This window comes from Phoenix dactylifera, unplaced genomic scaffold (assembly GCF_009389715.1).
Source record: "Phoenix dactylifera cultivar Barhee BC4 unplaced genomic scaffold, palm_55x_up_171113_PBpolish2nd_filt_p 001045F, whole genome shotgun sequence".
Lineage (NCBI taxonomy): Eukaryota > Viridiplantae > Streptophyta > Magnoliopsida > Arecales > Arecaceae > Phoenix > Phoenix dactylifera.
The window spans coordinates 55,995-70,549 of NW_024068397.1; the positions used below are offsets into that span (position 1 = coordinate 55,995).

Sequence of the window (14,555 nt, forward strand, 5' to 3'; positions counted from 1 at the left end):
GCTTTTTCCGAGTTAGATCTTTGGGTTGTTCAGGGTGAGCCAGTCCATTGGCATTTCTATTAGTAAGAAGCCTTCCATGTGTATGTGGTATGCCAAACTATGCTTGTTATTAAAGAATGTTCATGCACATGGTGTCTAGACTTTTGATTCTTTTCTCAGGTGTGCAAATCTCTCTATCCTTATTTCTCATACGTTTATATTGAAATATTGAAACTAAATTACTTGTTCACTACTTTTTAAAGTCTGTTATCTTTAATTTCAAGCACATTTGGTTAGAGGGAGACTTTATAACATTTATCTCTTGGATTGATGGTATCTATTTCCTTGCTTACTATATTTATTGTCAGCACAATCAACATGACTACAACTATATTGGAGATGCCATGTAACTCTACACTCTCAGCTTTTTGAGTTGCTGCAGCTGTAATTTACATAGACTAACGTTGTGCCTTTCACTCAATCAAAAAAGAAATCAACAAATATATATATAACAACCACGCCCTAAAAGCTTACTCTTGGATATAAAGCCACAAGAACTAGGACTTCTTCTTGTTAACCAAATTAAAAAATAATGCTCGATCTTCTATGAATAATTGTTGTTACATTGTAAGTGAATTGGGTTGCAACCTATGGTTGCACTCCTCCATTTGGGAGGAGGTTATTTAGTTAAAAACCTTGAGAAATGCTTTAGTTATAAGTAGTCTTAAGTTGGCCATGCTCCCCTATTTTTTAATTAAAAGAGGTGGGTGTGGGAGCCGTTCCTATTCCTAATCCTTCATTGGTCCTTTTGTAGAATCCTAGGCCATACAATAGCCAAATGAAACATGCTATGCCAAAACCCAAGTCATAATACCCCATGAAAAATGTTGGTTATCTGGTCCAAACACCCATACAAGCATAGGAACTCATCCGTGACCGTGCGCTCAAGCCATACTTGGATTAAGGAGAAAACAAAAAGGACGGCAATAAAAAAAAAATATTACAAATCACGATGATATTTATGCCTTAGGGTCGAAAGATAGGACCTTCTTACTCTTGATTTTCATAAATTAATAAGTTTTCTTATTTATACTATGTATATAAGCAAATTTAATATATCTATATAGGCAAATAAGAATTTCCATAATTTCTCAAATACTCAGTTCATATTCATAAATATAATTTCAAATATTATGCTGAAATTTATATTCATATCTACAAGCATAATTTGAAAAATATCGTAATTCAACTCAATAACCTATTTAATTATGACCATGCTTATACCCTATGGCTTTGGCTAGAGTAATGAATTTAGGAATAGTCAAAGTACCAATATATAATTCTCAACTAGCAAAGTATTGATGTGCCACTATATAATCTTTACCGGTGAGATATTAATATTATGCTGATATACAACCTCCACTGGTAGATTATAGATGGGCTAACATAAATTTTCTTGTATAGGTCATATTTTTCTTTTTAGTATCGTTGGTATTTGCTCCATTAATATTTTGTTTGTTGAGCCACATTGTCTCATGGCCAAATAATTGTACAATTTGAGCTTTGTTATTAACATACCGGCTTTGGCAATACTCTTTATGGACAAGTTTGATTTTATTAAAATTTTACTTAATTTTCTATGTTTTACTCTTGATTTTCTACAACTACATCTACCACTTTATTGCAAATATATGGTTTATGCTAGCCTAAACTATAGATTATTAATTGATTGATTCACAAATGTAAGCATGCATTAACTAGTTATACATATCCCAGGTGAAATGATTTTTATTATAACTATCATTGAGTTAGCAATACATCTTGAATCGCGTCAATCAAGTTTCAATAATGGTAGTAAATCTGCTAATCTCCTAATCAAGTTTTAATTAAGTTTAAACTTTAAAAAAATATAAAATTTTAATTCTTAATATTTAAACTACATAAAAATGGCTAAATCTCCTAATCTTACAATTCCAAAAATAACTCTATAACCCTAGTCCAAAATAATCACAATCAGATTAGTCGATTTAAAAAATTAATTTTTTTTAATAATAATTATAATTACATTTCTCTCAAAGTAGATTTCAATTGCACTAGACTTTTATAGAAGAGAGATTCAGATCTAAAATTTCGAGGATAAGGAAAGAAGGTTTAAAGACTGTATTCAACAGCTCACTTATGTAAACTTTTGAAGTACCCTATAAGAAAAGAATTTGAAAACTTTTGAAAAGGTTATCTTAGTATGTATAAACTCTCAGAACTTTCAAAAGGGAACTAGCCCATGCTAACTTTTGAAACATTCTTTAAGAGAAAATCCAATTTGGTAAGAAAAGAATTTCAAAACTTTTTAAAAAGATGTCTTAATGTATTTGCAGTGTAGACTCAAAGCACTATCAAGAGAGGTGCAGGACAGATACTTTAGAACCCAAATATCTCTGCCCTTTTTTTTTTTGGTTTAATGAGATAAAATTCCTTTTATATAAGTCTAGCATGTTTTAAGATTTTTACCAAAGAAATATTTGTTCAAATTTTTAATAGAGACACGATTAGGGTTATTTTTGAAAGTGAAAGATTAAGAAATTTAATTTTTATATATTTTAATTAAATTAATAATTTAATTTCATTTAGAAAATATATTTAAATTTTTTATTTAATTTAATAAATGTATTTAAATTTTAGGATTAGTCTAGATGATTGTCATTGTGATGTTTAAATTTAATTGAATTTAAAATTTTAAAATATAAAATTTTAATTCTCAATATTTAAACTACATAAAATTGGCTAAATCTCCTATGGTTCCAAAATAACTCTATAACCCTAATTTCGAAACTAAGCATAATCATATTAGTTGATTTATTACATTTTTCTCATGGTAGATTCAAATTACACTAGACTTTCATAGAAGAGAGATTCGGATCTAAAATTTTGATGATAAGAAAAGGAGGTTTAAAGACTGCATTCAAGAGCTCACTTATGTTAACTTTTGAAGTATCCAGTAAGAAAAGAATTTGAAAACTTTTGAAAAGGATACCTTAGTATGTATGAACTCTTGGAACTTTCAAAAGAGAACTTGTCCATGCTAACCTTTGAAACATGCTTTAAGAGAAAATCCAATTTGGCAAGAAAAGAATTCCAAATTTGTTTAAAAAGACATCCTCCTATATTTGGAGGGTAGACTTTTAAGAACTATGGAGAGAGGTGCAGGCCGGACACTTTGGATACCAAGAAATGAAATTGTAATATAATATATGAGAAAAAAATAATTATGAATCAATTAGTTTTAATTCATTTTAGAATTTAGATTTTAATTAAATTATTTTAAATCTAAAAAATTTAGTGGCCATGTGTTATAACTAGTTGAAAAAAATAAAAAAAATTAAGCATCTCAATCTTTTTCAAAATTTTCCCGCATTCATGTCAGAGTTGGTTGATGTGCAGATCATATAAAAAACCAGACATCCAAATATCGCCACTGTGTACAGACGGAGAAACGTAGACTCCTTCTGGACTCCGGCCACCGAAGCTCTCTTCCTCCGAGTTCGACTCGTCCCTCCCCTCGAGCTTCTCCTCTCCCCTCCAAAACCCTAGAAGAAATCGACCGGAGCTTCCGTCGCACTCTCCTCCCCTCTTGTCCGTGGCTGTTTTCTTCGTATTGGAGATGGGGGACGAGGTCTGTACGACGCAGCTGATCCACAGTGACGGGACCTTCAACGTGGAAGGCCTGGAGCAGTTCGTCAAGGCTGTGAAGCTCTCCAAGTTAGGCCTCTCCTACGCCGTCGTCTCCATCGTGGGCCCGCAGAGCAGCGGTGAGCCACTCTGTTCGCTTCTCTTGCGTATTTTCTCCTGACTTTTTCGTCAAAGAATGATCAGTCTCCGGATTTCAATTCCTCTGAGATGTATTCTTTGTTCAAATCTAAAGTAATGCATTAAATTTGACTAAAAATTGTCTCTTGTGTAGTAAAAATTGCTTTTTTTCTCTCTTATTTTTTGAACGGGGTATCTGTAGTGGTGGTATGTGGAGTTGATCATATAGCTAACAATGCTGATTGCCTGATTCTTGAACAGAATCTTGGCATTTAATGCTGAATGGCACATTTGCATCTGTATGCTGATTTCTTTTTAGAAGCACTTGGGTCATTAAAAAGATAAATGCCCCATCTTTCGTTAATTAAGAAGAATAGAGAACATAGTAGATAATGTGATGTACTTGTTGGAATTTGAATAAATTTTGAAAAGTTTTAAAGAGATGTAAATAAAAAAGATTTGTAACCCCCAAATTTTTTAAAAAAGAGTTGTTATAATCTTTAAGTTTTTCAAATTCCATTTGGAAGTTTCAAAACTTCCCATTATCTTTCATTATGGCCTTAATGAGGCCATAAGTATTCAACCGTTATGGTTGGATGACAAAAGGCCTATAAAAGAGCCATTCCTTGTATCTAACAAAAAATACAATAAAAAATCCTTCTTCTTCCTCTCATTGTTTCTCTCTACCACCATTCTCTCTTTTACAATTTTCTATATTATTGGGCAACCGATATAGACTAGGTAATCTGCCTACTACAGACGTGCACTGTAGATTAGGCCCGCTGTGAGCCGTTTGGGTTGTATCTTGGAGCCGTCGCTGACCGCCAATACCTGCACGTGGGGAGGCAACAACGGTATTAGGACAGTGCGTCTTTTGGCGTGCCTCTCACACCTCACAGGCCAGATATTTTCTTACCACTATTTTATTATAATTGTTAGATTTTCTTTTATGTGATTTAAATATTTTACAAAGCATCTTGGTAGATCAACATTCTAAAACCGTTGTTATATTGTTTCATCTATATGTTTATATATTCTGCAAGATGCATAGTTGAACACTGTTTTTGTTCATCTTTGATAGAAATCATTGCTGAATACACTTTAAATAATAATATATATATAGTTTAGCTTTAGATTCTCAATTTTAATATTAAACTGTTTAATAAAAAAAAACAGTTTACTGCTTAATAAAAAAAAACAGTTTACTGTTTAATTAAAAAAAATCAGTTTACTGTTTTACTGTTTTAATAAAAAAAAAGTTTACTGTTTTGATCAAGAAAATAGATTACTGTTTTAATAAAAAAAAAACAGTTTACTGTTTTAATAAAAAAACAGTTTACTGTTTTAACAAAAAACAGTTTACTGTTTAATCAAAAAAAAAAAGTTTACTGTTTTAATTAAAAAAAAACAGTTTACTGTTTAATAAAAAAAAAACAGTTTACTGTTTAATCAAAAAAAACAGTTTACTAATTAATCAAAGAAAACAATTTACTGTTAAAAAAAAAACAGTTTACTGTTTCAACAAAAAACAGTTTACTGTTTAATTAAAAAAACAGTTTACTGTTTTAATAAAAAAAAACAGTTTACTGTTTAATAAAAAAAAAACAGTTTACTGTTTAATCAAAGGAAACAATTTACTGTTAAAAAAAAAAAAACAGTTTACTGTTTCAACAAAAAACAGTTTACTGTTTAATTAAAAAAAAAACAGTTTACTGTTTTAAATAAAAAAAACAGTTTACTGTTTAATAGAAAAAAAATAGTTTACTGTTTAATCAAAGAAAACAATTTACTGTTAAAAAAAAAACAGTTTACTCTTTTAATTAAAAAAAACAGTTTATTGTTTTAATATAAAAAATAGTTTACTGTTTTTAATTAAGAAAATAGTTTACTGCTTTTAAAAAAAAACAGTTTACTATTTAATATATACAAAAAAAAAGTTTACTGTTCTGATTAAAAAAAAAAAAAAAGTTTTGGTGAAGATATAAGTATTAAATCTAATTGGTGACATTAGGGTTGTTTTCCTTTACAATTATTAGTAAAGTTATTGTTACATAGTATATTATTAAGAGATACTCTTAGGAACATCTTGTTTAAATTTATTCATTAGTGACATTATTGTTATTATTTTTTCTCACAGTTGAATACTCTACTGCCCTTTTTAAACTTTAAAAACTTAGAGTTTAAAATTTAGAATGGCAAATATGGAAGAAGCTAATAGTATTAAGCCTGAAAAATTTAGTGGACAAAATTTTCATAGGTGGCAAAGACAACTTAAATATTGGTTGACTGTGTTAGGACTTGTATCTGCAATAGAGGAACCACGGTCTAATCAAGAGTTACCTTCACAAATGACTAATGAGCAAGTAGAGTACCACTGCTATAATAGAATACTTAGTGCTTTGTCTGACCACCTTTATGATATGTATCATGCCACTACCTCAAGTGCAAAAGAACTTTGGGATGCTTTAGAGGCTGAATATGGGATGATAGATGCTGGCATTGATCGGTTTACTGTCTCAAATTTTAATAGTTATAAAATGGTAGACAATAAACTAGTGGGAGATCAAATTCATGAGTATCAAGAACTTCTGAGAGGAGTTGAGAAAAAGGGAACCAAATTTAGTGAAGATTTTAAAGTCTCATGTCTTATAGATAAGTTGCCATCATCTTGGAATGATTTTGCTAGGACCCTTAGGCATAAACAAGGAGAGTTAACCTTAACCCAAGTCATAAACTCTCTTAGAGTTGAGGAAAAACATAGAGCCAATACTAAGAAAGAGGATGAAAAGACTCCTAAGGTGAACCTAGTTGAAAATAATACTAAGAATTTTTACAAGAGAAATAATTTCCAACATAGGGGTAAGAACTTCAAGAAAAATAATAGGTTCCACAATCGTTCTAACCAAAACCAAAACTTCCAATACCGTAATAATAATAATAATAAAACATTCAAGGGCAAAGGAAGTGAGAAAAGGCTATGCTTTGTTTGTGGGAGAACTAATCACATGGCGAAAGATTGCTTCTTCAAGAAGACTGAGGAGTATAAGCCGAAGCCCAAGTCAAATCACTATCAAAGAGATCCAAAGGCTCAAGTCTATATGTTGATGGATCAAGAGAATTCAGCTGAGCCATCCTTTAGGTATAACTTTAGTTCTTCTTCTATTAATTTTACTTATGGAAATAAAGATTGATGGTTAGATTCTGGAGCTAATGTACATATTTGTTTTGATCATGGTTATTTTAAAACTTATCAGAAATCAAGTGGAGGAAGTGTAACATTAGGTAATGACTCTGTTGCACGTGTGCTTGGAGTTGGAGACATATATTTGAAGATGACATCTGGAAAGATCTTAACTTTGAAAGGAGTGCGACATGTTCCAGAAATCAGAAGAAATTTAGTTAGTGGGTCATCCTTAGTCCAACAAGGATACAAGGTTGTTATGGAATCCAATAAAGTTGTAATTTCAAAAAATAATGTATTTGTTGGGAAAGGATTTATTAGTGAGGGGTTGTTTAAATTAAATGTACTTTCAGAAGTTAAAGTTATCTCTTCAAGTGTTTTCAATGTTGAATCTTCTAATGTATGGCATGAACGATTGGGACATGTACACTTAAAGAAAATTAAAAGAATGATGGATCTAGATTTAGTCCCTAAATCCAATCTAAACTTTAAGCATAAATGTGAAGTATGTGTACAAGCCAAACAACTTAAAAGGCCTTATAAGTCTGTAGAAAGAAACACTCAACTCTTAGAGCTCATACATAGTGATGTATGTGATTCGAACAGACCACCTACTAGAGCAGGAAATAAGTATTTTGTGACTTTTATAGACGATTGTTCGAAATTTTGCTATGTGTACTTAATAAAAACTAAAGATGAGGTGTTTAATAAATTCAAGATTTATAAGACCGAAGTAGAGAATCAATTAGAAAGAAAGATTAAGAAACTCAGATCCGACAGAGGAGGTGAGTATACCCTTACTAATTTTAGCATCTTCTGTGAGGAATATGGAATAGTACATGAAATAACTCCGCCATACTCTCCTCAATCTAATGGAGTAGCTGAAAGAAAGAATAGAACTTTAATGGATATGGTTAATGCGATGTTGATAAGTTTTGGGCTACCTGAGAATTTGTGGGGAGAAGCAATTCTTACTGCATGTTTCATATTGAATAGAGTAACTGTGAAAGATAATGATAAGACCCCTTACGAAATTTGGAAGAAAAGAACACCTAATCTTAAAATCTTGAAAGTGTGGGGGTGTTTAGCTAAAGTAGCAATCCCTGAGCCTAAGCGAAAGAAAATAGGGCCTAAAACTATAGATGCTGTCTTTATAGGGTATGCTCAAAATAGTAGTGCCAATAGATTCTTAGTTATAAACTCTGAGATTAGTGAAATTTCAAACAACACAGTTATAGAATCTAGAGATGCTACCTATTTTGAAGATATATTTCCTTATAAAAATAAAATTTCACACCAAGTAATAGATAAATCATCTACTAATGATAAACCTTCCACTAGTACAAGTGCATCTAAGGAACCAGAAACACAATTAGAGTTAAGAAGGAGTAAAAGGTCTAGAATAGAGAAAAATTTTGGAGACGAATTTTATACCTTTTTAACAGAAGGAGATCCTACTACCTATAAGGAAGCTATGTCTTCTTTAGATGCTCCATTTTGGAAGGAAGCTATACAAAGTGAGATAGAGTCTATTATTCAAAATAACACTTGGGAGTTAACTAATTTACCTCCTGGAAATAAAGCTATTGGGTGTAAATGGGTGTTCAAGAAGAAGTTAAAACCTGATGGAACCATAGACAAGTACAAAGCTAGACTAGTAGCTAAAGGTTTTACACAAAAGGAAGGAATAGAATACTTTGATACATATTCACCTGTATCTAGGATAACTACGATTAGAATATTAGTTGCTTTAGCATCAGTGCATAATCTAGTGATTCATCAAATGGATGTTAAGACTGCCTTTCTAAATGGAGACATAAATGAAGAGATATATATGGAGCAACCTGAAGGTATTGTAGTTAAAGGTCAAGAACATAAGGTCTGTAAGTTAGTTAAATCCTTGTATGGTTTAAAACAAGCTCCTAAGCAATGGCATGAGAAGTTTGATAAGGTGATCTTAGAATATGACTTTAAGATTAATGAATATGATAAATGTGTCTACTACAAAGAGAGTAATGGAGAACATGTGATCTTATGTCTTTATGTTGATGATATATTAATATTTGGGACAAATTTGGAGATAGTAAATGATGTTAAGTCTTATCTTTCTAGAAAGTTTGACATGAAGGATTTAGGAGAAGCCTATGTAATTTTAGGAATGAAGTTGGAAAGAACACCTAATGAAATTACTCTTAATCAAACCAGTACAATAGAAAAGATGTTAAAAAAGTTTAATTATTTTGATTGCAAATCTATATCAACACCATATGATCTAAATGTGCATTTGAAGAAAAATAATGGTGAACCAGTATCTCAACTGAAGTACTCACAAATGATTGGATCATTGTTATACATAGCAAATAAAACTAGGCCTGATATAGCATATGCTGTTGGGAGACTTAGTAGATATACTCATAATCCTAACAAAGATCATTGGATTGCTTTAGAGAGAGTCTTTAAATATCTTAGAGGAACCATGGAATACTCATTGTGTTATAAGGGATTTCCGAATGTAGTTGAAGGGTATAGTGATGCGAATTGGATAACAGACAATATGGATGTAAAGTCCACTTCAGGGTATGTATTTCTTTTGGGTGGAGCAGCAATATCTTGGGGATCTAAGAAACAAACTATTATCTCTCGGAGTACTATGGAGTCAGAACTTATAGCTTTAGATACAACTTGCTCTGAGGCTGAGTGGATTAAGAACTTGATGCTTGACATGCCTTTAGTTAATAAACCCATGCCTGCCATTTTCATACATTGTGATAGTAAGGCAGTAATAGAGTTAGTAAGGCAGGCACATACTAATAAGAAAATGAATAGACATTTGCAAGTGAGGTACAAATCAGTTAAAAGCCTATTGAATAAGAATATTGTATCTTTGGAATTTGTAAAGTCTGAGAAAAATATAGCTGATCAGCTAACCAAAGCTCTTTCTAAGAAAGCTGTCATTGATTTGTCGAGGGGGATGGGCTTAAGCCCATAAGGGAGTCACCTAGGGAGGTAACCCAACCTTTATGATTGGAGATCCCATGAAGAAGGTTCAATGGGTAGAAACAATCCATATTGCGTGACTCATTTCAGCACTACTTTTAAGGAGAGAGTCTCCTGCTCATCCCTATGGCAATAGTGCTTTGATATGTGACGTTAGGAAGGGTGTTACCCTGAATGAGCCCGAGGCAGGCATACTCCTGCAGGATACAGGTCACATGTATTCTTGGAGAACTCACCTAAATGAGAGTTGTCGTGAGGCCGCGACCGTGAGAATTGGGCTGTTCTCTAATAACTCTCATGAGAATCAAGATTCAGCGCATGGCCATAAATAGCGCTAACCCGCACCAAGTCTATATCAATACTATGTGTGTGGCATGTTAAAATCTGGTCCAAAGGGTCTAGTTCAAGACTTAGTTCACTATGATCCTTCAGGTTAGAACTGTCAACACTAAGTGTAGGTTCAAGTCCGGAAGACACCTGCACCCATTGCATAGTATAAAGCTGCCCAAATTTCTCTCTATATATATGTATATGATTTTATAAAGTTTTGAAACTTGTGGGGGACTGTTGGAATTTGAATAAATTTTGAAAAGTTTTAAAGAGGTGTAAATAAAAAAGATTTGTAACCCCCAAATTTTTTAAAAAAGAGTTGTTATAATCTTTAAGTTTTTCAAATTCCATTTGGAAGTTTCAAAACTTCCCATTATCTTTCATTATGGCCTTAATGAGGCCATAAGTATTCAACCGTTATGGTTGGATGACAAAAGGCCTATAAAAGAGCCATTCCTTGTATCTAACAAAAAATACAATAAAAAATCCTTCTTCTTCCTCTCATTGTTTCTCTCTACCACCATTCTCTCTTTTACAATTTTCTATATTATTGGGCAACCGATATAGACTAGGTAATCTGCCTACTACAGACGTGCACTGTAGATTAGGCCCGCTGTGAGCCGTTTGGGTTGTATCTTGGAGCCGTCGCTGACCGCCAATACCTGCACGTGGGGAGGCAACAACGGTATTAGGACAGTGCGTCTTTTGGCGTGCCTCTCACACCTCACAGGCCAGATATTTTCTTACCACTATTTTATTATAATTGTTAGATTTTCTTTTATGTGATTTAAATATTTTACAAAGCATCTTGGTAGATCAACAGTACTTTGAAGAATGCGAGCAGTCTCTGTTTTTCCAAATTCCCATGAGGTTCGGTGGTCTGTTTTTAGCTTCATGATGCTTTGTTACTGAAAAGCACAGGAGAGGAAAGGAAATGAGAAACTGTGATCATTAGTATAATAAGATATAAATGCTTTGTTGTCGATAACCTACTTAAAGATGAGTTACGGGTGAAGTTAATGTCCGTTTGGGTGATTGGAATCAATATCATCTAGTTAACATGATTCTCATCTTTATAATTTGTGGAGCTGACACTATTTTGATAATTTTGACACAATTATATTCTATACAAAAGATATTTTCTATTTCTTAATCTTCTACTAGATAGTCAAAGCAAATCAACAAAATGGATGCTTGACAGCATTGTGCTTGTGCAAGGTTCCTTCTTTTACTTGAGAAGATACATTATAACTTATTAACTTGTATCTTGTCTCATTTCATCATAACATGTAGAAGATGGAAATATATGACTTATTTATTGCTACTAGCTTTTTTTTATTTATTTCATATCTCTAAGGCAAATTCCAACTAGGTTACCAGCACTAGTAAGGATGGACCAGATAACCAGCTATTGAGGAAGAAACAAGAAAATAGGGCGTTATTTTAACCTTCAAGGTAAACATGATGACATTGTCTCTTCAACTTGAAGGGAACGATCCATTTATGGATATCTTGATGAATCTTAACTAGATGGATTAACAATATTGAATACTTCTATTTTTTCAAATTTTAGGGTCAGTCAAGAGTAGCTTATTTTAGTAGCTAGAGCAATTTTTTACTAGTATAAGACAAAATGATGAAAAAGAGAATAGATAAATGTGATATGTCGCCTCTAAGTGCCATTAATTTTAAGATTTCATAGTTTAGGGCAATGACCTAACGACCTCCTCCCGAAAGACCAAATTGTTCCGGAGAGCAACAAATTCGTGAAGCCAAAATTCCCTAGCCTTAATGTATCCAAAAGACCACCATTTTGTGGTATTCCTTAAGAATCCAATTGTTCTTCTCCCTCCATATTTATCACTAAATAACAAAGGCAACTAAAGCTTTTCTCTTCCCCTTGTTTTACTTAGACCCACTGCATTCTTATAATATCTTGCAACTTTTGTTCTCACCCTAAATAAATACTCAATCTTTTTTCAACATGGTACCTGTCGTTTGTATTTGAAACCTTGCTTTTCAAGATCTATGCCCTATGGTTCAACTCAAAATGATAACATTGATAAATGCTGTTTGAGAAGAAGTAAATCTTTATATTATTTCCTTTGGTACTATTATTCCAATAGTAGATCATAAATAATGTCAAATATTTTGAGAGTATATTATTTTAATATTTGATCACAAATAATTTCAAATATTTTCTTTAGATGTTCCAAAGATATTCTCTATTTTTGTCTGCTAATTCTTTATCTGATTTCCTGACCTTTTCTTGACTCACAGAAGAACATAGTCTGAAATGTTAGTTACCTGTTAGATCTTTTCTATAATTATTTTAGAATTATATTTCATCTTTTTTTTCTGTGAATTTATTTTGTTTTAGATTCTGACAATACTTGGTTGTTTTTCTGAATCTTCTTGTATCCTGAACTTTCCCACTGCCTGGTTCTGCTAGCATCCTGGTTGTTATCATGGATTGGAGCTTACATTTTTATGCAAGTTTTTTACCATCCTATAGCACATATCACCCATGTGAAAGTATGAACTGCTATCCATGTATGTTGTGTTTGCTAATTCGTTGGATCTTGAACATATGTAAGTTTTCCTGCAATATATTCACTTTTCATTTCTCATGGTTGGTAAGCTGGGTCTTATCTGTCCTAAAGTTGCAAAATCCTTGTCTAACTATTACCTAAATCACAAGGATAAATGTGTTGGCGTATTTCTTTGTCTGAATATTTTAATCAAGATTATGATATTAGTTCACAAGGTTGGACTAAGAACAATATTCTCTCTCTCTCTCTCTCTCTCTCTCTCTCTCTCTCTCTCTCTCTCTCTCTCTCTCTCTCTATTTTTTCATTAACTCTCTATATGTTCTGTTGACTGGAAATTTTTTGTTAGCTATATTGCAAACCATGTCTGCATATATCAGTACCTAGGTGTCCTAGGCTGATTTGTAGTTGCTCTCATGTGTTCGTCAAGCTTAAACATTTCATTTAATTATTTATGTATTTGACTGATTGGTTGAATATTGCTCTTTCTGAGCAGGAAAAAGCACCCTTCTTAATCATCTTTTTGGAACAACCTTTGGGGAAATGGATGCCTCTAAAGGAAGGTAAAGCTTTTGTGTCATTTTCCTGTAGGTAAAGTGTTGTTCTAAATTGACACTTGTCTGAGATATGTAGGTGACATTGCCATAATTTTCCTCCCTTATCAGGTATCAAAGTACCAAAGGTATTTGGATAGCGAAGTGTGTTGGCATTGATCCTTGCACAATTGTCATGGATTTAGAGGGAACTGATGCAAGGGATAGAGGAGAGGTGAATCCATTTATTTATTTATTTATTTATTTTAAATGTGCAGGACATGCGATATATGCTCTTTGTTGTTTCTATTCTTTGAGTCAGATTTCATGGCAATGTTTTAATTAGTGGTTTTGATGAGACTAGCACGTTAGATGGACATGGTAATGGTAACAAATGAAAGATCCTTTTCCATGTCGATAGCATTTGCTTTTGTACTTACTGAAGCAAAAAAAAAAAAAAAGTATATTAAGAGAGCATGGACCCATTATTTTCCTCATGTTAAGACTAAAAGAATCCAATTTTCATTAAAAGCCACAACTTTACTGCTGTTTAATGTTTACGAATCTAGCTTAAGTCAATGCATGAAAAAGATGAAAATTACTTGCTTCTTAATTGCTCATAAGTCAAGCATCAATGTATGTGCTATTTCATGTCAAGTATCTAATAATTGCTTGGGGAGTTTTGAGTCACAGTTTTCTGTCAATTCCCACGATTATTTAATCATATGCCCTTCACAAGAATATGATTGCTTTCAGGATACTGTCTTGTTGCAAATTTTAAGACATTATAGACGCACTTTTTTGGTCTAGATTTCTTGTGGAAGTTTTATGCACATTAATTTAATGCTTGTTCTATTTTAGGCATTATTTTTCACCAAAAATACAAACTTGCTCTATTTTTTTGTTCATGTAGAATTTGTAGTCCTTGATTTTGTTTCATCATCATCACTACCACCATCATCATTGTCTTCTATGTTGTCCCTGTTAGGAATTTAGCACATATATCCCCGAAAGAAGCAACAGTGCATATTACACCTCTTTGAAGTTCTAAAACCAGCATATATACCCCTTCAAATTATAAAAGTTCCATATGTGCTCCTGCAGTTAGATGACATCTCTAAGAGAAGCAAGGTTACCATATTATTTTGCCATTTCTTTCAATTAATGAACTTTTGCATATAC

General features: G+C 32.4%; 1 protein-coding gene across 1 annotated transcript in view; it reads left to right on the plus strand.

Annotated features, from left to right (window-relative positions):
- Positions 1 to 14,555, plus strand: part of LOC103721108 (protein ROOT HAIR DEFECTIVE 3-like) — a 41,100-nt gene that overhangs the window by 927 nt on the left and 25,618 nt on the right. The window contains 3 exon segments of the mRNA XM_008811165.3: positions 3,418 to 3,785; positions 13,337 to 13,403; positions 13,506 to 13,608. Of these exon segments, the coding sequence (XP_008809387.3) occupies positions 3,638 to 3,785; positions 13,337 to 13,403; positions 13,506 to 13,608 (318 nt within the window). The 5' untranslated portion in view covers positions 3,418 to 3,637.